Genomic DNA, 26342 nt, shown 5'->3' on the forward strand with positions numbered 1-26342 from the left:
ACGACCGCCACTTTTAAATTTAATTTAAAAATCTATAATCGATACTTTATTTATTATCGTAACAACATTAGCAATGAAAATCAAGGGGTGTCGTTAGTGGGATATCCTTGGGCCTCTCTTCATCAAAATCTGGCCCTTCACGTTAAAATTGTAATACACGCGACATGTACAGTTTTCCGACGTGGATTCCCCTTGTAAGTGGTGCAGGAAGGAGGGTCTGACAAGGACAGCTCTCTAGTCATTCGGATGGGACGAAAAACCCAGGCCCCGTGTACACATTGGATTGCACGTAAAAGATCTCTTGGCAGTTGGCCATAGTGCCGCTGCCCGGGCAAAATTTCCCTCATAGAACACTGTATGGCTTATGCTCGTCTTCATTAGCCCAGTCGGAGCAAAACAGTAGGACGTTAAACCCCATTCCATTTCATTTATATTGTAACGTCTTGTAAATGTTCGATTTTGGGGTAGAAAATGGTCCCCAGGCGCTCCTCATCTTGTTCTTGGGAGTGTCCGGGCAAAATTTCCCTCATATAGAACACTTTATGGTGAATGCCCGTGTCTTCATCAGCCCAAACACCGCCTCTTTAAATCAGCATGCAACGAGCACGCTTGAAACTCATTTGCGTTGTTATAATAATGATGATATAGTTTGTAGATTTCATTCGGTCTCAGCCAGTGTATAGACAGTTGTGTTATCACCCTGCCTGATCATTTTGTTGTTTCCGCCAGACGACCCGGTCGCTGTGTGTAGTGGGTTTTTGATCGCCAATTTGTGCTACATCATTCATATCGGCCGACACGTTTACATACTGCGTATAATATAGGATTAACACGAGCTAGTAATAGCATATTCAAACAAACAGGCAAACAGTGGAGAGATCAATTTTCCTACACAGGACATATTATTTCATCATACAAGATGGCAGGGAAGAGTGTTTTGGATCAGCTGAAGGATGTCACGGTGGTCGTGGCGGATACTGGTGATTTTGAAGGTAAATAATCCATAGTGGGATGAGGGCACGGTCGAATCACTTTCATGTCCTAGGTTTCTATGGCAATGTTATTCTAATGTCGGACATTTCTTGTCGGAGGGCTGGGGTAAAGTTCAATCTATTCACAGCCTATACCGATATATATCTATGAATCAATTGGTGTTTAAATGGCGTGTCAGCTCCAACTGGGCCCTCAAACTAAGTCTAGGAACCCAATGTTTCACGGGGTCGTCTTTGTTCATTGCGTGTCCTCTTTGGTCATTGCGTGGTTTCCCCTTGTCAGTGGTGCAGAACGGAGGACTGACAAGGACAGCTGTCTAGTCCTTCGGATGAGACGAAAAACTCAGGTCCCGTGTATATATTGGAATGCACTAAAAGATCCCTTAATTGGCAGTTGGAATTCGATATAAGAGTAGGCGATAGTGCCGCTGCCCGGGCAAAATTTCCCTCATAGCACACTGTATAGGCGTATGCCCGTCTTCATTAGCCCAGTATAGGAGCAGAACAGTAGGACGTTAAACCCCATTTCATTTCATATCTTTGGTCATTGCAGATATATCATTGTCACTTTTGTCGACTATATCGCTTCTGCACGTGACATGTGTAAAATACTCGACAAGAGACTTGACCTTAACACATTTATCATATCAGTTCCTGATCAACTCAACATCTGTGACAAGGTTATATTATAATTTATAACGATATTAGACTATTCAGGTCCCGGTTGGTTGGATGGCCGAATGGTTAGCACGTGCGTGCGCTGTATCATAATAAGGCCTGTCATTGAGTCAACTGGCGTGGTTTCGAATCCCAAATTGTACGTGACAAGGAGTAGGGTTGCCTGTCCAACCTCGTGGTTTTTTTCCGGGTCCTCCGGTTTCCTCCCACTGCTAAAGACCCCTACGCGCAAGCGAATTATTGAAATAAAATTAAACCATATGTTAGTCCCGAAATGACCCCATTTCTCTCTCTCTCTCTCTCTCTCTCTCTCTCTCTATTCTGGCCCCGTCGTGGATGAGCAAAACCCTGTCAATGGTGCAGGACGGGGGGCTAGCAAGGAGCAGCGTCTAGTCGTTCGGATGGAACGTACAAACTGAGGTCCCATGACAGTTGGAATTCAATTGCAAAATTTCCTTTACAGCACACTGAATGTCGCATGTCCGTCTCATTTGCCGGGTAGACGCAGAAATGCAGGACGTTAAACCCTATTTCATTCCTTTTTTACAAGAAAAATCTTCACTTATTGTAATGTGGCGACTGTGGAGGTGACAAAGGTGGGACGAAAAACTGTGCATGTGTTTGTCGCTTTTTCGCCGTATACGCCAGAAGGGCGTTTTGTATTTAAATGTTCTTAATTGCGTAATGACATCAAAACTATATTGACCGATCGAACTTGTTGTGCCTTTTAAAACATTTTATCCAAAAGATTGGCAATTATCCCAGTACTGTTATAATTAATCGATCATATTGATAATGAAGTGGTGTACATTGGTCATATAAAGTAGCTGATTATAACAGAATAAGTCAGCAACCTCTAGCCCTTCCTCTATATCCGTGGAAATGAAATGAAATAAAAGGGGGTTTAACGTCCTACTTTCCTGCACCAACCCGGCAAATGAAGACGGGCATTCCCCAGAGAGTGTGCTATAGGGGTAAATTGAATGGACCGCGTTTTCGCCGACTCTCTGTAGAATTCTATCACGACCTCGGCTTTTCTTCCTTTCCTGTAAATGACAAGGAACAGGGTCTAGTCGAAAAGATGTTAAGAAGTGAAATGAAATGGGGTTTAACGTCCTACTGTTCTGCTCCGAATTAAATGAAATAAAATTGGGTTTAACGTCCTACTGTTTTGCTCCTAATTGGGATAATGAAGACGGGCATACGCCATACAGTGTGCTGTGAGGGAAATTTTGCCCGGACAGCCGCACTACGCCTACTCTTATATCGAATTCCATCTGTCAAGGGATCTTTTACGTGCACGCCAATGTGTACACGGGACCTCGGTTTTTCGTCCCATCCGAAAGACTAGACAGCTGTCCTTGTCAGACCCTCCTTCCTGCATCACTGTTAAAGGCGAACCACGCCGGAAAATCTGGATGAACTTTCTCGGCCAATGCCGGGATCGAACATGTGCATGGCAGTCTGAATTCGACAAAAAGTAGGCAATTTCCCTCTCATCTATTTAGCACAACGTGGCGTTAGCCCGTCTTCATTTTCCCGTTTGATACAGAAGGGTGGACAGTTACAACTTTATTTAATCAACTATTAAGTAGGTCGCATGCATCGATGATTGACAATACGTACATAATACAATGTTATGATATGTCTGAATAAATATTATTTCTGCAGATTATTTTATTAGCGCGACTGCAATAAAAAAAAAAAAAATCTATTATTTATTAGAATTTACTCTCTATATTTTGTTCTCAACACAAAAGCGAAATGATATTAAACGTCTCACAACAAATCGCTGCACCAATGGTTAGCGCGTGCGCGCTGTATCATAAGGTCTGTCATGAGTCAACTGGCGTGGTTCCGATTCCCGGGTTGTACGGGACAAGGAGTAGGATCGCCTGTCCAACCTCGTGAGTTTTGTCCGGGTCCTACAGTTTCCTCCCATGGCTAAAGACCCCTACGCGCAAGCGAATTATTGAAATAGAATTGAACCACATTAGTCCCGAAATGACCTAGTGTGTGTGGAGTGGACGTTAAACTCTCTCTCTCTCCCTCTCTCTCTGCACCAACTGTTCTATAGGATAATTTTGACCAGCATGGGAAATGAAATGAAATGGGGTTTAAAGTCCTACTGTTCTGCTCCTAACCTGGGCTAATGAAGACGGGACTAGCATGGGGATCTCGGTTTTCGTCTCTCCGTCCTGCACCCCTGCCAGGAAGTCAGTCTAGATATGCAATGGTGTTTAGCGTCCTTTTTTCTGCACGCCATGTAGTGTGCTATGAGGGATATTTTTTTCCAGGAAAGTGGCATTACGGCTTCCTCATATTTCGAATTTCGACCGCCAAGGGTTCGTTTACATTCACGCCAATGGGTTAAATGGTAAATTGAGGGTTTTCTTGCAGTGAAGATCCACATGTTTTATAAAACTGGACAATTTTTCAATCGAGAAACACGCGTCAGTAATGGGAGTTGCTAAACGGTGCATCGCACGAAAATTTGTGTTTTTGAAAGAAATTTAAAATACTAAAACAATATTAGGACACGTGCCAAAATCGTAACTCGCAATGGTAGGCTTACGTGTCTCATGCTTAACCTTATGGTTTTTCTCCGGTTCCCTGCTAAAGACCCCGACATGCAAGCGAATTATTTAAATAAATTTGAACAATATGTTAGTCCTGAAATAATCCTATTATAGTCCTAAATCTAATTCTGTTTATCAGAATCTATCTCCTAAGGCTTTCAAGTGATATAGAGATTAATTAATTGTTATTGGTCTAATGTTCCGTCGGTCACGAGGGAAACCTCTATCCACTTTTAATCAGCTATGACTTTTTTGGTAGTGAATCCCGTCTATATTGCCCCAATCGATTCCGAAAAGTAGGACGTAAAACCCTATTGCATTGCCATTGGGTAGCAACAAAAGTTGTCCTATTTACTAAACGCCCGATGGTTACCCGATGACTGCCACTGGTTAAAAGTAACTGTAGTTTGTCCAATCACAATGCGTATGTATGGCCGGATATAGTAATTCACAACTTGCAAGAAATTTGCGAACCGACAAGGCAACAGGAAAGTGTTATTGAAAGTAAAATACTTATATAATTTCAAAATGTCTGATGCCAAAAAGCTGGCGAGGTCTGCATTAGACCAACTGAAAGACGTGACGACTGTTGTCGCGGATACGGGAGATTTTGAAGGTAGAAAAACTTAATCATTTCGTTTGGCTTTTCCACAAATTTTCTAATACTATGTTTGCCAAGTTCTTTTTGATCTATGCCGGCAGTTTGTAGTCTTGATTATCAAAAGTGACTATTTATTGCGATAAGACAGGGTTTATGTACAATGTATGTCTGGATGAATATGAATATGAATATGCAAGTAGATTATCTAAAAGTGTATTTTGTAGAACAAAACTAAAGTGAATAAAAAAAAAGTCATGTCTTTTCTATAATAGATCTGACAATTGTGCACATAATGGTATTTTTAAATAGACTGACCATTTATTATTCAATTGTCACTAATGTCACTGTCAGTGTGACTGTTGCAGAAAAGGTCCGGCAAGGGACAATGTATATCTATTTATTTTATGATCAATAGTGGAATACCGCGTTTTATCAGTGAAATAAAAGTGTTGTTTTTACCTAAAATGATTGTAAAATCATAAAATAAATAGAACATTTGTCGTTTTGTCGTGAATAACATATTTTATTTCATTTCTAAGCAAGAAAACGTAATAGTTATTCACTCTTAAACGACAAATATCCTCTATATAGTCGTTCGGATGGAACAAAAAATACGAGGTCCTGTTTACACATTGGCATGCACATGAAAGATCCCTTGACAGCTGAAATTCGATATAAATATAAGAGTAGGCAGTAGCGCTGGGCAAAATTTCCCCCATAGCACACTTTATGGCGCATGCCCATCTTCATTAGCGTAGGACATGATTTCATTTCTGTTGCTTACAATGAAAGGTTAGAGACGAGTGAGAGTAAAGGATTATGAAATTCCATGATAACTGAAATATTTGACAGTTATTTTTTCACCTAGTTTTTTTATAATAGTGGTTACATAAATATTATTGCTGTGTCATTATGACTATATACATATTAGAAGCACTGAACATTTTTAAATCAATATTTTTGTGGGTGGAATAGGGAAATGCATTAATTAAAGATTACATAAAACTAAAATCAATGTTTTGCTTATTATGTTAGTTTAAAGGGTAGTGGCATTAAAGGGCATATATAGCTCTATTCTTTAAAAAATTATAGTAGACAAAATGCATAATTAAAAATAATTGAGCTTTTCCTCGCGAATGATCCTGATAGTGACAGTGACAGCATGATGCCATAAGAAATGTCTTTGAATTCAAATGGATTCACACTCTAATAATAAACTTTCATTTAATGATAAGATTGAGTTGAAAAGGTACACTTTGACTTTCACAATACAAATACACAGCTCTCTCTCTCTCTCTCTCAAATACAATTACTGAGTGACCTTTCAACCAGCATTCATTATGACTTGTCTTTATCAAGATTTCTAAATCCTAGTCAAAACATGACTCACTAATAAAACAGTAAGTCTGTTTGATAGAACCATGTCCTCCATTTTTCCATTTCAATTACTCAATACCATTGAAACAAAATACATATCCTCTTTCTCAGTCATCTGGAACTTAAACTCGCGTAAATAGAGAACCTGTTAAATGAACAAAGGATTAGTTTTATCTCTTTGTCATCCTAATCCTGCTGTAAAGTATACAGATCTCAATCGTCAAAAATATTAATAAAGTCACATCCTGCTGTTATTAATATTATAGATATCCCTAAAATCTTTACCTGAATAATTTAGGGTTATATCTTCCTTCTTTTCGCAACCAAAACAAATAATAGTTGTCACATCCTGCTATTAGCAATATTGTCCTTTAAAGATACATTAGCCTCGCTTGAATGGCCTTTCATCACCAGTTTCCGGTAGTGACATCAGCGACTAACGGTAAACATTAGCTTGTTCCACCATTTATTGATTTAATTTTAAATGAACAACTGTTTAAATCCAAATTGTATCCTACCCATTGAGCTTGTCGTGTAAATAAAGGTCTAATAAATCATTTCTATAACATCTGAAGTCTAAATAAAGACTTGCAATAGGCAGATTTAGCTCTTGCATAATGTAGGTTTAAATCTGTGTTACTTAAAACTTGACCCACAAAACCTCAGTTTTTTTTGTAGAATGCAGTTCGACATTTTTTACTTAAATATCTGTGTTACCATTTAAAATGTGACCCACAAAACCTGATATATTGATGGGTTTTACTATCTTTACTACATGTAACATGTCCTGTGTCAATTATGATTAAAGAAGACATGTCTTTAACTCAATATCGTCCAAAGTCTTCGACATTGCAAACACGACTTGTTGGTAAATATAAATCAACATTGATGTTGTTATCTTACCGTGTGAAGATGGGCTTCTGATATCCAATATTTAAGACAAAATGAAAATTTTAAAATTGGCACATAAATCGCGTGCCAGAATGCTTTTGACCGCCATTTGTAATGAAGCGACTCAATGAACGTGGCTAAACATGTCCCACACAAGAATACTATCAGTGTAGACAGGAATAACCAGACGCCAAAGACTGCCATTCAATTTGGACACTAAGGATATTTCGCCGAATATAACAGATTAGAAATTTCTAGGTGCCAAAGAATAGCAATTTATCTCCATTAAAATTATGCTATCAAGTATACAGGAATAACATGTGCACCTCAGTCTTACTTAAATCTGTGTTACTTAAAGTTTGACCCACAAAACCTCAGTTTTTAATAACACATACCGTAGTTCAACTTTTTTTACTTACATTGGCTCACTAGCCTGGAGGTGTCAGGTTTGCCGCCGGTGTTAGGCTGTTGGGCAAGAAAGATCATCTGGATTTTCCGGCATGATTTCCCCTTCTCAGTGGTTCAGGGCGGACAAGGACAGCTGTCATGTCATTCAGATGATATGAAAAAACCGAGGTCACGTGTACACATTGAAAAAAAAAAACCTTGGCCGTTAAAATTGGATATACATGTAGTGCTGCTGTCCGGGCAAAATTTCCCATCTTTATTATCCCAGTCAGTGCAGAACAGTAGAACATTAAACCCCATTTCATTTCATTTCTCTGGCTGTAAAACTGGTTTGGAAATGAAATGAAATGAAATGGGATTTAACATCCTACTGTTTACTCTGACTGGGCTAATGAAAATGGGTATACGCCATACCATGTACTATGAGGGAGATTTTGCCCAGACAGCGGCACTATGGCCTACTCTTATATCGAATTCCAACTGCCAGTGGATCTTTTACATGCACACTAATGTATACACGGGTCCTCAGGTTTTTCATTCCCTCCAAACAACTAGACATCTGTCCTTGTCAGTCCCTCCATCCTGCACCCCTGGCAAGGGGGAAACCACACCGGAAAATTCTGATGAACTTTCTCGGCCAATCCAGGGATTGAACATGCAACCTCCAGGCTAGCGAGCCATTTAGCCACCGTGGCTCCCAAAATGGTTTGGAACCCTGAACAAAATGTTATATCTTCTGTATGAGAAACCGATCATCGTAAATAACTGTAGTATTTCTTCAAGTATTTCTGTTCACGGTTCAGATACCGTGGCTCCCAAAATGGTTTGGAACCCTGAACAAAATGTTATATCTTCTGTATGAGAAACCGATCATCGTAAATAACTGTAGTATTTCTTCAAGTATTTCTGTTCACGGTTCAGATAAACATTTCATGGTTGGATAACTACAGACAGATTCAATCCACCAAATCAATAAAGACTTTTCCTGTGGACTTGTGATTTGATCTGCATCGATAAATAAAAAGATAATCAATTCATGTCACATTTCGATTTATTCGCTCATCTGAAATAATGGAGACCAAAACTTAAAGATAAATTATAGAAGATTTTTACAGAGAATTGGCCATTCTTGCTATAGCAGTTCAAAATTAGATGATGAAAGAAGAATATTTTGAAAATTTCAGTCAAATTACTTTATTCTGAACATAGTTATCATCGTTGTAATATTTGACTAGAAATGGTAGTGAAATGTGCCTTCACCGTGGCTGATCGTTTGATTGACAGGCGTTAACTCCACCTACATATCTCGATTATCAAGTAAAGTTTTCAATGGCATGCGGAAACGCTCTACAGCGGCCTCACTAAGTACACTCTATCATTTAGCCTCAATCTAACTGACGTATTCTCATCAGGATGCGCCATATTTGAATTAATTGATAAGTGAAATCCTATTTAAATCCGAGCTGTAGCCGAGCCATCCGTGGGTCTACAGAGTTGATTTTGGGCTTGTTGTTTAAATAAAGATCTAATTTATAATTTCTATAACATCTGAAACCTAAATTAAGACTTGCAATAATTAGATTTTGCTCTTGCATATTGTATGTTTAATAAGTTGCTCTTAGTTTATAGCTGGGTTATGCGACTAGCGGGGAAACCCACTGTCATCGATTTCGCACATAATTTGTTCATGGAAGTGTTGCTTTATGAAATGTCTCGATCCCAAATATTTTCCAAAAATTCTGACTATTAAAGATTTTGTAGACATTTTTCCGAAGTTGGGTGTTTCTAAACCGGTGCACCCAGAAAAATGAAAAAATGTCAACAATTTCCAAATTACTTAAAGTATCAAGTTGAAATTTGGTACTTATATGTAAACCTATAAGCTGTCAAGTCATTCGGATGTGACGAAAAACTGAGGTTCTGTGTAAACATTGGCATGCACGTAAAAGATCACTTGGCAGTTGGAATTCGATACAAGAGTAGGTGATGGGGTCGCTGCCCGGGCAAAATTTTCCTCATAGCAAACTGTATGGCATATACCAGTCTTTATTAGCCCAGTATAGGAGCAGAACAGTCGGACGTTAAACCCCATTTCATTTTCATTTCATTTCGTACATCGCATGTTGTCCATGGTCCTATAATGGCAGGGAGGTTGGATTGGATGGTCGAATAGTTAGCACGTGCACGCTGTGTCATAAGGCCTGTCATTGAGTCAACTGGCGTGGTTTCGAATCCCCGATTGTACGTGACAAGGAGTAGGGTCGCCTGTCCAACCTTGTGGGTTTTCTCCGGGTCCTCCCACTGCTAAAGACCCCTACACGCAAGCGAATTATTGAAATAAAATTAAACCATATGTAAGTCCTGAAATGACCTCGTTTGTGGACGTTAAACCCCATTTCTCTCTCTCCTATTATGGCAATTAATATCATAATTCTTGTAAGGTGATTGATTAATAACATTTTATGTTTCAGCAATGGTTAAATTTAAACCAACTGATGCAACCACCAACCCATCCCTGATTCTGGCAGCTGCTTCCATGCCTGCCTACCAATCTCTGATAGATGAAGCTGTGTCTTACGGCAAAGAAAATGGAAAGTAGGTTGTTCTATTTGCCTGGGACAATGTATTTAAATTTTGATTAAATGAGAAAAATTTTTAATAATTTTTCTAGAGCCTATACAAGTTAGGAAGTCAAGTGGGAGGGCTTTAACTCTGTCCAAACTTATGTAACATATCTGTTAAAATTTACTGCTATGTATCATAGTAACTCAAACCATGTCTCTCAATTCTATACGCAAATTGTGAGAAGGTGATTAGTAATTGTTCCTCCATAATGAATTGTTATATTTTTTTGCTCTATCCCATCCATTACTAAATAAATAGAAATCGTTCTCCTATTAGTAGGGGGATGCAGAATGGTTAATACACTGTATCATTAGGTCTGTCATTGAGTCAAGTAGCGTGGTTTCAATTCCCCATTTGTACGTGACAAGGAGTAGGGTTGCCTGTCCAACCGCGCAAGCTTTTCTGTCCCACTGCTAAAGACTCCTACATGCAAGCGAATGATTGAAATGAAATTTGACTATATTATGTTAGTCCTGCAATGACCTAGTTTGTGTCGAGTGGACATTAAACCCCATTTGTTAGATGCAACTTTCCGTATTCTAGTTAATTTTAAATGGATATTTGATTTTTAAAGAACAACCGAAGAACAACTGAATACCGCTATGGATAAAGTTTGTATAAATTTTGGAATGGAAATATTGAAGATAATTCCTGGTCGAGTTTCAACAGAGGTAGACGCTAGGTAAGGGGAAAAAAAACATTTTGCTTGCAGAAAACAAAACGTCAATCTGGTTAAAACACAGATCCTATTTCGTTACGTTTTTATAGTTCAAAATTTCGTTTTACTTGTCTTTACTACACTAGGATCTGGGAGAGTTGTTATCATTGACGTCTTCTGAATGGTGTGAGGACTTAGCCAATGAAACGGTCTTTTACGGCTAGCTTTAGGCAAGTTTTGCACAGAACTGTGGGTAACCCACTAGTAACATAAATGCTGATTCGTTAATCAAATGTCTGACATCATAGGGCCAAAAGCCGCTGGTATGACCTCAGGGCGACCTATCACTACAACTGGTCAGATCTTCATGTAGTGTAGGCCATCAAAAGTATAAAAAAATGAAACGAAATATAGATCTGTATTTTAATCAGATTGACAAAACGTTAGAGTTTGTGATGGTGTGATTCCCGTGCACGCCTGCTAAGCCTGTAACAATATTCCAAAGTCCAAACATGTAATTTCTGAATGGCATTTTGTTGTGCAGGGCTGGAGTAAAACCTTGGGGAGCGCTCCAGATCACTTCCAAGTTCAGGGGCCCCTCAGCATCGAAATGAAATTACATGATGACTAAAAAAAAGGTGAACTCAAATGTATGATTAGCTGCAATTGTTCGAGGAAAAAATTACATGTTCAGCTCTGAAGAAGACGTCATATTTTATTTTTCTTATTTTTATAAAGAAGGACTTTGAGCCCCTCTTCGAATTCTTTAGAATGTACGAAAAACCATGTTCCAGCAACAATATGCTAAATGAACTTGTCCCAACACGACTGGAAATAACACATCTGGCCCCGAGTTCACAAGCATTCCCAAACTTAAGTTAAGAATTTACTCAAAATTGTTCACCTTATTTTAACTAAAATATACCCCTTTATAAAACTTTTGTTGTTTTAATGTATCAAATACATCAATACGAAACTATGTACAAAGTTTTATGTTTCTGGATCAAAGATATTTCCCATAAACAGTGATTGAAAGTTGAGTAAATTCTTAAGTCTAAGAATACTTTGTGAACTCAGGGCCAGAGCTCCCAATTCATAAATTTATATTGACGTAAATCAAATCGGTAATATGTCGTCAATTACTTACACTAAGAAGTCATTGATTTACTATTTTGGGGGGATCACGGTGGCTGAGGGGGCAAGATGCTGGCTCGTTAGCCTGGAGGCCGGGTGTTTGATCCCTACATTGGCCGAGAAAGTTCACCAGGATTTTCCGTCATGGTTCCCCCTTGTCAGTGATGCTAGACGGAGGGCCTGACAAGGACAGCTGTCTAGTCATTCGGATGGGCCAAAAAGTTGAGGTCCCGTGTACACATTTGCATGCACGTAAAAGAAATCTTGACGTTGGAATTCGATATAAGAGTAGGCCGTAGTGCCGCTGTCAGGCAAAATTTCTCTCATACCATACTGTATGGTGTATGCCCATCTTCATTAGCCAAGTTCAGAGCAGAACAGTTGGACGTTAAATCCCATTTCATTTCATTTCTATTATTTTTTCAGATTATCGTTTGATAAGAATGCAATGGTGGATAAAGCAAAGCAATTGATTGCCTTATATAAAGCTAATGGAATCAGTAAAGACAGAATTTTAATCAAATTATCATCAACATGGGAAGGTATTCAAGCCGCCAAGTAAGATATTTTTGTTTTACCCCCTAGCACCTAGACCATCTCCTCCGAGGAGTGTCTCAAACAGCCTGATCACATGAATAGCTGTGAACTATTTGAATGAAATTTTCAAATTATTCATTCTACATGATCTATTTTCGAATTATTATAGCAAGAATGGCTAGCTCTTTATCTAAATATCAAAAAAGAGAATCCCCAGCAACAGACTTCACAACACTGTGTAGATGGTTTTTAAAAATTATATTCTAAGTCCAAACATGTACTGGACTTAGAATATAATTTTTAAAAACCATCTACACAGTGTTGTGAAGTCTGTTGCTGGGGATTCTCTTTTTTGATATATTTCACGGCTTGGTTCCTGCTCCTCCCCGGATGCATCACTGAGATCCAGACTTGCCTGCACTGTTCTAGGGAATCTTCCGCCCTCCTTAATTATCGAGTGTGGGGCTTTTATCGTCCTCTACTTGGATTTTCTTTATCTAAATCTTACATAATGTATCTTTAATATTTGTTTCAGGATTCTAGAAGCTGAATACGGTATCCATGTTAATATGACTTTAATATTCAATTTCTATCAGGTTAGTATTCATGTAATCCATCGAGAGGGGGGTTGGATGGCTGAATGGTTAGCGGCCGCGCGCTGTATCATAAAGTGTGTCATTGAGTCGACTGGCGTGGTTTCGAATCCCTGGTTGTCCACGCGACACAGACTAGGTCACCCAGGGATCAACACATAGTTCAATCTTATTCAATAATTCGCTTGCGGGTACGGGTCTTTAGAAGTGGGAGGAAACCGGAGGAACCGGAGAAAACCCACGAGGTTGAACAGGCGATCCTACTCTTTGTCATGTACAACCAGGAGTCGAAACCACGCCAGTTGACTCAATGACAGACCTTATGATAAAGCACGCACACCCTAACCATTCGGCCATCTAATCCACTGAAGAATACAGTATTTATCTTTTTTTTTTATTATTCCACCCATAGCGAATCTTGGTGGCTTGATTAACTTGGCGCTGTAGTCAAGTGGTTAGGGTATTGGACCATCAAGCAGAATGTTCTGGATTCAAATCTGGAAATTAAAGCTGGAAACTGACGATTTGGTAGTCACAGGGCTCTATAAAAGTTGAGTGTGCCTGCGCACACACTTGAAAATGTGCCTGCAGGGTCATACTGAAACACAGGGATGTAGCCAGGATTTGGTGAGTGGTGTAAAAATATATTTGGCGAGCGGAGCGAGGCAAAAAACAATTTGGGAGGGGGCGTGGTCTTTTATGAAAATAAAACCCTTCTTGGTGTATTTTCAGAGCATCTGCTGCCTTTTGTATTTGGTTCAGTGCAAATCAAATTTCCATTGATATATTCAAATTTTACCAAATTCACTTAATTTTCATCAATGATACAGGGATCTAAAAACTTTTTGACACCACCCGACCGAGCATAAAATTGTCCCGCCTCACTCTGTTTCTCTGGATAGATAAGTTGAGGACCTTTCGGTATTTGTTGTTTTGTTGGGGTTTTTTCAAATATTACTTTATAACTTTGAGATTAGAAATTAAAACGATTCTTAAAACGATGTTTTATTTGAGTACAACGAATTATGACAACAGGTAGATATTTATAATTAAAACACGTTGTATTATTTGACTTGTTTCAATGTCTGTAAAGTTGTTGTACGTGTCTCACGAATATTATTATTATTATGGTGGAATGAGAATCAGGTCAGGCAGAAACTGAGAAAGCTCTCATCGTCCTCCTAGTCCTACTCTCGGGCAGTAGCAAATCCACGGTCAACACAGGTAAGAAATAAAATAAGAAACATCGTGAAAATTTGCAGGCACGTGTTGGACAATTACGACATTCAAACCTTTAACATTGGAGTGCGGTAAATTGGTCTGGGTGACCTAATTACGGCAAATAAACAAATATAAAGACCGTAGAATAAATGTAAAATGAATAGACCTAGGCCTACACATCTTCTAAGTATAAATAAACAAAATACCAATACATCTTTCTTTAAACTAATTTGGGATGATAGGGTCTACTACGGCACACAAAAATAAATTATGCCGTGACAGACATGGTTTGCGTACGTTGGCTTTTACCATGGCTTTGCCGTTTAATTGCCGTGGTAAATTTCGAGTGCCAAGTTTGTGTACAGAGAAGGACGAAGGGGTTTAAATACGACTGGGCGGCTTCCTTCGATTTTTTCTTTGTGCTGGGCGGCAAAAAATAGTGCCGGGCGCAGGTGCCACCTGGCGTGGCTACATCTTTTAAAATGTGCCTGCAAAAAAGTTTTTTAAAGCAAATGTGCCTGCGCATGTGCGCGGAAATGTCGATGCCTGGGTAGTCACACTGCTGTTCAGGCAAAATTCTCATTGAGTCAAGTGGCGTGGTTTCGATTCTCCGCTTGTATGTGACATGGAGTAGGGTTGCCTGCCCAAACTCATGGGTTTTCTCCGTGTTCTTCAGTTTCCTCCCACTGTTAATGATTCGTACCCACAAGCGAATTATTGAAATAAAATGGAACCATGTGTTAATCCCGAAATGACCTAGTTTGTATCTGTAGACATTAAAACCCATTCCTCTCTCTCTCTCTCTCTCTCTATCTCTATCTCTCTCTCTCTTACCTTTCATCCAGCATAATCACAGAAATGTAAATGACCATATGTTAGTCTCAAAGTGACCTACGTATTCTCTTGACAAAGAGTTTAATCTGCATTCCATTCCTGATCCACCCCTGTTTCTATTGTTATAGAACCAGCTCAATGATACATATGTATATTATTATTGAAACAGACTATAGCATGTGGTGATTATTTTATTTTTGTTATTGAAACAGACTATAGCATTTTATTTTTATTATTGAAACAGACTATAGCATGTGGTGATTATTTTATTTTTGTTATTGAAACAGACTATAGCATGTGATTATTTTATTTTTGTTATTGAAACAAACTATAGCATGTGGTGATTATTTTATTTTTGTTATTGAAAAAGTCTATAACATGTGATTATTTTATTTTTGTTATTGAAACGAGCTATATCTTGAGGTGATGTATTTTATTTTTGTTATTGAAACAGGCTATAGCATGTGGTGACGTAAAAGCAACTTTAATCTCACCATTTGTTGGTAGAATATTTGATTGGTTCGTCAAAAATACAGATAAAAAAACATATGAACCTCTTGAAGATCCAGGTTAGTAGACCTCTGATACGCGACGTCCCCATTAACTAGGAGGTTCTGATACGCGACGTCCCCATTAACTAGGAGGTTCTGATATGCGACGTCCCCATTAACTAGGAGGTTCTGATACGCGACGTCCCATTAACTAGGAGGTTCTGATACGCGACGTCCCCATTAACTAGGAGGTTCTGATACGCGACGTCCCATTAACTAGGAGGTTCTGATACGCGACGTCCCCATTAGCTAGGAGATTCTGGGTTCAATCCCACTGTTGTCCAAGATAGTTTTGGGGAATTTTAAAGTCCTCTTTCCCATCTCAGTGGTGCAGGATTGAATGCCCAGCAAGGCCCAGAATATAGTGAAATGATCATAGCACATTAAAGATGCTGTGACTGTTGGAAATCGATATAAGAGTAGGCTTGACACCTTGTCTGGTCAAAATGTTCCCCATCGTTACTCCATGACATATGTCCATATTCATTAGCCTAGTTGATGGAGAAAAAGATCAACACCATTTCATTTATAGCTTAGGGGGTGTCACGGTGGCTAAGTGGGTAAGACGCAGGCTCGCTAACCTGGAGGTCTGGTGTTCGATCTCTGCATTGGTCGAGAAAGTTTTCCAGATTTTTCGGCGTGGTTCCCCCTTGTTAGTGATGGCCTCACAAGGACAGCTGTCTAGATGTTCAGATGGGATGAAAAACCGAGGTCCTATGTACACATTGACGTGCACATTAAAGATCCTTCGACAGTTGGAATTCAATATAAGAGTAGGACATAGTGTCGGTACCCGGGCAAAATTTCTAATATAGCACACTGTATGGCGTATGCCTGTCTTCATTAGCCCAGTCGGAGATGAACAGTAGGATGTTAAGCCCCATTTCATTTGATTTCAACTCCTGTTAATTTTTATATTGTGTTACTATTGATTTTCAGCGATTTTCGATAATTACTGCCAGAGTTATGGCCCTTGATCACTTCAAAAAATCTTGTTACATTTTGTTAGTGGACAACTCTTGTTATTTCTTTCATTTTGTTGGTGACTTATTCTTGTTGACCAATTCTTGTTAATTCTTTCATTTTTTTGGTGACCAACTCTTGTTAATTCTTACATTTTGTTAGTGACCAACTCCTGGTTTTGTATTGTGTTAATGACCGGCTCCTGGTTTTGTATTGTGTTAGCGACCAACTCCTGTTAATTTTGTATTTATAGGTGTTAAGAGTGTAACAAGTATTTATAATTATTATAAGAAATATGACTATAAGACAGTTGTAATGGGTGCATCATTCCGAAACACAGGTCAGATTACTGGATTGGCTGGTTGCGATCTTCTCACCATATCGTAAGTTGGTAACAAATTTTATATTTACTCACATGTCCTAGTCAACTGACATGGTTACGATTCCCTAGTTGTATGTGACTAGGAGTATGGGTTTTCTCCGGGTCCTCCGGTTTCCTCCAACTACTGAAGACCAATATGCGCACGCCAATTATTGAAATAAAATTAAACCATATGTTAGTCCCAAAATAACCTAGCCTGTGTCAAGTGTACGTTAAACCCCATTTCTCTCTCTCTTGTGTCAAGTGGACATTAAACCCCATTTCACTCTCTCTCTCTCTCTCTCTCTCAAACATAATGTAGATGTTCATTAGGTGAATGTCTTTGAATGAGTTTGGTGATGATTGTTTTCTGCTAAGAAAAAGCTAAGATGCTTTTAAATTTGCAATGTCGCTTATGATTGGTTTAATTGATTATTTTCTTAATTTTCAGGCCAGGTTTATTAGATCAACTGTCGAAATCCACTGATACGTTAAAAACACAGCTAGATGTTGAAGCTGGTACGTAGAATACAACTTTCTCGGTCCATATTAAGTCAAGAGATCAGGGACCATAATCTTTTTAGGATTTCTAACAAATAATGGTGCCAAGTCAAACGTCTATGTCATTTTTTGTCTCCCAGGTTACGTGTGCAAGTAGAACAAACCTTCCCCCAGGTTAAATCATGCCTTTAGAACACACTTTCCCCAGGATAAGTCTGACAGAAAAACTTCCCCCAGGTTAAGTCTGAAAGAAAAACTTCCCCCAGGTTAAGTCTAACAGTAGAACAAACTTCACCCAGGTTAAGTCTGACAAAACAAACTAACCCTAGGTTAAGTCTGGCAGTAGAACAAACTTCACCCAGGTTAGGTCTGGCAGTAGAACAAACTTCCCCCAAGTTAAGTCTGACTGTAGAACAAACTTCCCCCAGGTTAAGTCTAACAGTAGAACAAACTTTCCCCAGGTTAAGTCTGACAGAAAAACTTCACCCAGGTTAAGTCTAACAGTAGTACAAACTTCACCCAGGTTAAGTCTGACAAAACAAACTAATCCCAGGTTAAGTCTGGCAATAGAACAAAACCTCATTTCATTTCTTTTTGTTTATTATAAAAGATTGTCTTTATCCATTTTCAGCTAAAGGACTGGATATCCCTAAAGTCACCGTTGATGAAAATACATTCAGATGGCAAATGAATGAAGATGCTATGGCAACAGAAAAGTTAGCAGAGGGTATTCGTAAATTTGGAATTGATGCTGTCAAACTTGAAAATCTTCTGCGTGAAAGATTACTGAATTAGAATGTCTCTAATTATCTCCCTTGCTTTCTATAACAAGATGACTCAGCATTTAATGAAAAAAATGAAGAAATATGTTTATTTTAATATATTAATAAAAATATAATTTAATACGAATAATATCTATGGTGATCATTTTAATGTTGTTACGTATATTTTGTTGATAAGGTCGTATATTTGTTTGTTTTTGTGAAATCGTGGGTCTCTTTCTTTTTTTGTTATTGTTAATGATATTTCAAATTATGCAAAGTCATTAAGAAAATGAAATGAAATGGGGTTTAACATCCTACTCGGTTAATGAAGACGGCCATACACCACACAGTGTGCTATGAGGGAAATTCTGCCTTAACAGCGCCACTACAGCCTGCTCTCTAATGAACAGGAAATGGAAGTGCCAATGTCCGAGAAAGTATTTTCCCCTTGTATTTCACACATAACCATTCAAATTAAAATTGAAAATTAACTACAGCAATAATTTTTTCCATGAAAGAGGATTTTTTTACATAAAATGTTTTTTTTGTTATTTTCTGCTGATAATAAATGACAAAATAAACAAAAATAATGTCAATTTTTCTGTTGCTTATTGTAAGTGGAGTTTGTTTTTCTTCTTTTAAGTGCTGGGGGGGGGGGGGGCGGCGAATGGGTAGAATGTGCGCGCTGTATCATAAGGTCTGTCATTGAGTCAGTTGGGGTGGTTTCGATTCCCTGGTTGTACATGACAAGGAGTAGGGTCATCTGTCCAACCTTGTGGGTTTTCTCTGGGTCTTCCGATTTCCTCCCATTGCTAAAGACCCTTACACGCAAGCAAATTATTGAAATAAAATTGAACCATGTGTTAGTCCCGAAATGACTGGTTTCTGACATTTTGAGTGGATGGAGTAGAAGTAGTAGGACTGAAATGAAATGGGGTACATGCATAATGTCCTACTCCACTGGACTAATGAAGACACGATTACACCATACAGTGTGCTACAAGGGAAATTCTGCTTGGACAGCGGTGCAATGACGTACACAGGAGCGTGGTTTTTCTATCCCATTGGAACGACTATACATTGTCCTTTGCGAGGCCCCCTGTCCTGCACCACTTAAGTTGGGGAACTATAAACTTTCTCAGCCATCACTGGGAATGGAACACGGGACCTCCAGGTTAGCATGCCAATGTCTTAACTCAATGAGCCAATGCAGCTGCTTAAAATAAAATGGTCTAAAGACGGACATCGCAGTGAGCTATAAGAGAATTTTGGTGTGTCTCTTATTTATGTTTCAAACCATGAGGGGATCTAACATGCTGTCATCCAAATGACTCGATGTTTTTCTTTCATATGCTGCCATTACAATGATTAGACATTTTCCTTGCCAGCTTGGTTTTCCCCCCTTACCACTGATAAGGGGAAACCTAACTGGAAAATCTTAAGGAAATCATATGACTATAAAAGGGGAGGTCCCAGTTTTTACTCAGTTACCAAACAAATAGTTTGTAGAAATTTGCAAAGAACCAGTGAGAGGGATTGGGTTTAACATGCATTCGTCACAAACTAGATCATTTTTGGACTCACATATGATACATTTATATTTCAATAATTTGCTTGTCCATAGAGGATCTTTAGCCGTTGTGGAAAACCTACAAGGTTTGTCAGACGACCTTATTCCTTGTCAATTACAAGTGTGGATATAAACATCCCAAAACACGCCCCTGAAATCCATAGAAATGAAATGAAATGGGGTTTAACGTCCTACTGTTCTGTCCGAACTGGGCTTATGAAGACGGGCATACGCCATACAGTGTGCTTTGAGGGACATTTTGCCCCGACAGCGGCACTACGGCCTACTCTTATATAGAATTCCAACTGTCAAGGGATCTTTTACGTGCATGCCAATGTGTACATGGGACCTTGTGTTTCATCCCATCTGAACGACTAGACACCTGTCCTTGTCAGACCCTTTGTCCTGCATCACTGACAAGGGGGAACCACGCCAGAAAATCTGGATGAACTTTCATGACCAATGCAGGGATGAACACCCGACTTCCAGGTTAGCGAGCCAGCGTCTTACCCACTTAGCCACCGTGACCGCTCCGAAAACCATAGAGTAGCCACAACTAAATAAGTACAACAGTACTAGAACCATTCTCCTTTTTTTTCAAACAAAAAAAAACAATTTCAATAAGTTTATTTCATGAAAGAAAAAAAAACAACATAATATGATAATATGTATTTAATAAAAGTATAAAAGATAATTTTAATTTCAGTCCAGGATTCTTCTTTGTGACCAGTATTGCTAGTAATGAAGCTCTATACCTTGTCTCTTCTAAGCCTGTACTTCAATTTTCATAAAATAATTTCATTTTGCAGAATGATCATTTGAGATTTTAATATTGTAGAGATTGTCTTAACATTCACAGAAAGTTCATCATCGTGGCTAACATACAATAAATAGTACACCATATACCGATCATCCCTGACACTAACTAGATTTATCCCACATTCCACTGAAAGAAAGAAATAAAATAGGATAAATTAAAGATACATTATGTAAGATTTAGATAAAGAGCTGGCGGTTCTGGCTATCATAGTTCAAAAATAGATAATGCAAAATAAATAAATCGAAAATTTTATTCAAATGACTGTATTCTGAGCCAAGTTATCAATGTTTGTAGTTTTGACCAGAGATGGAAACAAGTCACGGGAGTCTTGAGTCGAGTCCAAAGTTGCTGCACCTCGAGTAAGAGTCCAGTCCCCAAGTCACTGACTTGAGTGTCGACTAAGTCCCAAGTCTACACAATGCCCAAGTCCGGTTCAAGTCGCCAGTTCATTAAATAGTCAGCAATTCATGGTGAATAAGGTAATTAAGAGTTATGCCCCCTGCCACGACTTGATTTCTAAGCTCTTTCAAGTCACCAGTTATCAAGTCACAAGTCGGGTCATTGGTGTAACTTAAAGATACATTATGGGAGATTCGATAACGAATTGGCAGTTCTCACTATAATAATTAAAAACTAGATAACGTAAAGGCAATTTGCTGAAAATTTCATTCAAATTGATCCACTATGAACCGAGAACTAAGCGAATGAAATTTCTGCCTATCCTCGGTCATCATTACTAAAGTCAGTACGATAAATGTCATAGTCTCGATTATCCATTTAATTGTTTAATCGAGAAGGAAAGTTATGCAGTAAATCGGCTCACAATCCACTTAAGATCGCAGGCTAGCGATGCCATCTAGAGTTGATTATGGTCTGGATAAGTTAATTAATGTCTAATTAATAATTTAGATAACATTTCAGGCCTAAAGAAAGACCTGCAATAGGCAGATTTAGCTCTTGCATAATGTATTAGGCAGATTTAGCTCTTGCATAATGTATGTTTAAGTCACATTGATTTTTTATTATCATTTGTTATCGTTTTGTTTAATCTCTCTTCTCCATTTTTAAATTATATCATTAAATGGCCGAATCGTTCTAATTGAGTTAAATACTGAAGCATGTGATGGCATCAAGGGTTGATTATAGTCTTGTTATGTTTATAAATGTTTAATTAATAATTTATATAACACTTAAGGCAGATTTAGCTTTTGCATAATGCATGTTTAATACATGAAATGAAATTTGGGTATAAGGCTCAGTGTGTATGTATGCCTACATGATGGCATTATGTATTGTCAACTGTCAAATTTCTTTAACAGGAACCTGGCAAACCCCCTTCTGCAAAAATTCCCGGATCCGCCCCTGTAGTGAGCTAGCACCTGACTCACTGAGTCACCGTGGTTCCCTGTATAGATGTATGAATAATTAAAGAGATGTTCACCTTTAACCCCTCTCCACCACCTCCACTACGTTCCTGTAGTGCTGCCTCGGTTTCAAGCTTTTCTCTTTCTTGTTGTTTACGTTTCAAAGCTTCTGGATTCTTCACTCCTCGACCTTCCTCGGCTTTCACCCTTTTTTCCGCAGCAGCAGCCTGTTGTCGCCTTCTTTCTTCCTAAAAACAATTTTAAAAACAAGAATAAGAGAGAGAGAGAGAGAAATGGGGTTTAACGTCCACTCAACATAAACTAGGTTGTTTCAGGACTAACATATGGTTCAATTTTATTTCAATAATTCGCTTGTGCATAGGGGTCTTTAGCAGTGGGAGGAAACCGGAAGGACCCGGAGAAAACCTACGAGTTTGGACAGACGACCCTACTCCTTGTCACGTACAACCAGGGAATCGAAACCCTGCCAGTTGACTCAATGACAGACCTTATGATACAGCGCGCACGTGCTAACTATTCGGCCATCCAACCCCCCAAAAAGAGAATAAAGGAGGTTATACATCATGTCTGGCAATAAAGCACCTGGTGAAGATTTCGAATAAAAATTATTATTATTATTATGTCACAGATGTAATCTGGTTTTGAGTGGCACAAGTTAGTGTGCCACATACATCTGTCAAATTTAGTGTAACACTGTATGCTAATATCTTTTAATAAAACAGTAAATACATGTCTAAACCCATAATTAGGTGTGTAATCACCCAATATCTCACAGTCCATATACCTCTACTACCTAAACTTTATAACACACAATATCTCACAAGTCAAAAATATCTACTACCCATATAGTCAACTGTATAATACACAATATCTCACAGTAAACATACCAACTATAGCATAATACATAATATTTCACAGTCTGTATGCCCATAAAGTCAACTGTACAATACACAATATCTCACAGTCCATACACCTACTACCCATAATACACAATATCTCACAGTCAATATACCAACTACCCATAAAGTCAACTGTATGATACACAATATCTCACAGTCCATACTGTAGAATACACAATATCTCACAGTAAATACATCTATACTGTATAATACACAATATCTCACAGTAAATACATCTATACTGTAGAATATACAATATCTCACAGTAAATCTACCTATACCGTAGAATATACAATATCGTACAGTAAATATACTGTATAATACACAAATACAATATGCCTATACTGTATTGTATAATACATAATATCGCACAGTAAATATACATCATTATTATACTTTATAAAATTGATACAGATCTTCTGTTACTATTCGAATGATTCTGTTTTATGCATAAACAAATACTTAGCTGGCTTTAGGAAATAATATAATAATATATAGTGATTCATTATAGTGGTCCAATGGGCAGATTTGGATTAATGGCTCAATACCACGTACTCTTGTTGTAACTGAATAATATATCCCAATCTTTATTCTGGTCAACAAATTGTACTATTTTACAATATTCCAATTAATTGATGATACAAATTTCATCTTAACACACCTAATTTAAAAAAATGGAAAAATTCAACTAAATGATTTGAAAAGCCTGACGTAAAGCTTTTCAAATGTGACTTGGATTTAAAAATATTTTTGAACCCTCTGGACAAGTAAAATAGGATTTAATCTATAATTTACACAACAGGTAGGACACTAACACATCTAGTACTTAGAATAAGGCTATTTTTTTATTTTCTGCAGCTGTCAAGCCAGCAAGAGTGTTATTGTCCCTTTAAGACCAACAGAGGCCCTAAGCATATAAAAGATTTTTGTGTCCCATATATGTACATGTAATTCAAAATATAAACCAATAAACCACAAACAAACACCAAGCATGTGATTAAAGTTTTTCTGGGATTTTATACACATTAATTATTGATATTAATTGCCACAAAACAGGTAACAGTATAAAAAGATAAAAGATTGAAAGTTCTTAAATATTTTAAATTTGACATCTAACACAGCAGACATTCTGTGGTGCACCGTCCCCTTTACCACGACGCCCTATAAGCACAAGCTTTTAATCCAGCACTGTCCAGCGACAGCGGTGACTAACCTATGACAGAATTAATTAAGTGCCACATATTTGACCGTTCATGATTTACATCACCATTGACAAAGTGAGATTTTATCAAATTCAAGGTCAGTATTTACCGGATCAGGCTGTTCAAGGTCTTCTTCGGGTCCATTTAAACAAGGCAAACACAACCCCATATTTTATAACCACACCTGTTAACACAGGGTGACAGTTCCTTTATTCTTCTTCCAGCAAGATTGAAGACCAGTCTTGTTGCTTTTGGTTCTAGTTTTACTTTAGCGTTACTCAAGGTCATGGTCGTTTACCATTCGAAACTATTCCGGGTTTTTTTTTGTATATCGTGATAGTTTCTAGCGTTACACGAAACCTTTGACCAGAATATTCGAAAATTAAATGAAATGAAATGGGCTTTAATGTCCTAATTTTCAGCACTAATTTTCTGGGCTAATCTAGACGGACATACGCCATACAGTGTGCTGTGAGAAATTTTATCCGATTTGGCCGAGAAAGTTCGTCGGTATTTTCGACGCGTGGTTGACCCTTTATTCCCTTTTCACTGTTGATACAAGGGTCCAAGTGACATTTTCAGTCAGAAGCTCCATTAAAGCTTAGTCAAGTCGTGGTTGTTCGTTACGAACCTTCATTAACGATCGAACGCTGAGTCTCAATTTGTTGAACTTTCCAGGGTAGGGTTTTTAAACAGAGTTATCTCCCTTCACGAACAAATCCTTTCAACGCGGAAAGCATAGCGTACAACTTTTGTTTCCGGGGTTAATCCTATCGCCTATCCTATCGCATGTAATTTTTATTCGATTGAGAGCTTGCCATATTCAAGCTCCGTGGGCCAATGTTCTACGTTTTGATTGCAAGGAACAGTGCGGCGTCTAGTCATTCGGATGGAACAAAAAATCGAGGTCCCATGTACACATTCGTTTGCACTTAAAAGAACTCTTGGACAGTTGGCCGTAGCGACACTGTCCAGGCAAAATTATCCTCGTACGTAGGACACTGAATGACGTTTTCTCGTCTGCATTATCCCGGGTGGAGCAGAAATCCCATTTCCTTTTTGATCGATGCTAAGATTGTGGGAGGGGGGGGGGCCTCCCTTCAGGGAAATCCTGGTGCCACCATCGCTACCTTAACCAAATTCACCGCACACACTACAGCTGATGTGGATTGTCCAACCCCGTGGGTTTTCTATGAGCCCTCCGGTTTCCTTCCACTGCTAAAGACATCTACCCTCAGGCGATTATTGAAATAAAATTGAACCATATGTTAGTCCCGAAATGTCGAAATGACCTAGTTTGTGTCGAGTGGACGTTAAACCCCATTTCTCTCTCTGATGTTGATTGTTGTCATTCTGATACGATTTTCCATTTTTTTTTGGTTTTCATTTGTGAACTGCAGACCTTATCATCTGAAAAAGCGCACGCGTTATACCCCCAGCAACTCTTGATGAATAAATCTATTATATCAATTTATTTGAGCCCATTTACGTTTATTTTAAAGAAATTGGTCAATTTGGGATCAATTACATATCATTTTGTAGTAATGACCACAAATGACTCGATTTCTTGTACGCACCCAAGCACGGGAATCTTATTGTTTAAAGTGAATTTTGAAATATTGCGCCAAATATTATCCTACTCATTTGCGTAATTAATTAATGAAGGGTGATAGCGCGGGAAAGATAAAAGGACAGAAAATCGAGATGTTTTTAATACCAAATAACTGAATTTTGTGACACGTGCTGTATCATTATTTCATATAAGAACGTAAAGGTACAAAATGGAGTCATGGAGAACAAAATATTCGGGTGAAAATCTGCTTATTTTGAAATTTTAAATAGCGATCCGATAATCTCAATGATAGCCTTTCTAATCATACACGGTTTATCGATTTCTTGCTTGGCGTTCTGATTGGTCAAATCTAACAAGAAGCCAACGAGGCGTTTCATATACCTGGCTGTTCCGTTATGGCTACTTTTAAAATTAAATTAACAAAGGGTGATAATTAAAAGTGACGCTCGGCCCTTTGTTTCATTCGCACCTCCTTAACACTACAAAAATCAGGGATAGACGCGGAATCTTTATACACGCTATACACGGGACATGTGGAATATTCGCGCGTGCCTCCCGAGAAACACGGTAAATCAGTGCTTAACAGAGGGAGTGAGTTTATTTACTATAACGGTAGATACCTGTA

General features: G+C 38.3%; 1 protein-coding gene across 2 annotated transcripts; it reads left to right on the plus strand.

Moving 5' to 3' along the window:
- The first annotated feature begins 662 nt into the window (after positions 1-662).
- On the plus strand, positions 663-18864 carry LOC126809889 (transaldolase). 2 transcript variants are annotated; one of them, XM_050534755.2, is made up of 9 exons: positions 663-992; positions 9998-10121; positions 10726-10833; positions 12370-12501; positions 13016-13076; positions 15583-15697; positions 16896-17025; positions 17455-17522; positions 18136-18864. In XM_050534755.2, exons 1-9 carry the CDS (start codon positions 920-922, stop codon positions 18297-18299), a joined length of 975 nt encoding a protein of 324 aa, XP_050390712.1. In that variant the 5' UTR covers positions 663-919; the 3' UTR covers positions 18300-18864. The 2 variants fall into 2 exon arrangements, with proteins under 2 accessions (XP_050390712.1, XP_050390711.1); XM_050534754.2 differs by lacking the exon at positions 663-992 and adding an exon at positions 4689-4865.
- The last annotated feature ends 7478 nt before the right edge of the window (positions 18865-26342 follow it).

Source organism: Patella vulgata, chromosome 2 (assembly GCF_932274485.2).
Source record: "Patella vulgata chromosome 2, xgPatVulg1.2, whole genome shotgun sequence".
Lineage (NCBI taxonomy): Eukaryota > Metazoa > Mollusca > Gastropoda > Patellidae > Patella > Patella vulgata.

Excerpts from the sequence above, each read along its gene's own strand:
- LOC126809889 (XM_050534754.2), top strand. The coding sequence starts at position 4,778 with ATGTCTGATGCCAAAAAGCTGGCGAGGTCTGCATTAGACCAACTGAAA. Across the intron at positions 12,502-13,015 it reads GAAGGTATTCAAGCCGCCAA|GATTCTAGAAGCTGAATACG; the intron begins GTAAGATATTTT and ends TATTTGTTTCAG. Across the intron at positions 17,523-18,135 it reads ACAGCTAGATGTTGAAGCTG|CTAAAGGACTGGATATCCCT; the intron begins GTACGTAGAATA and ends ATCCATTTTCAG.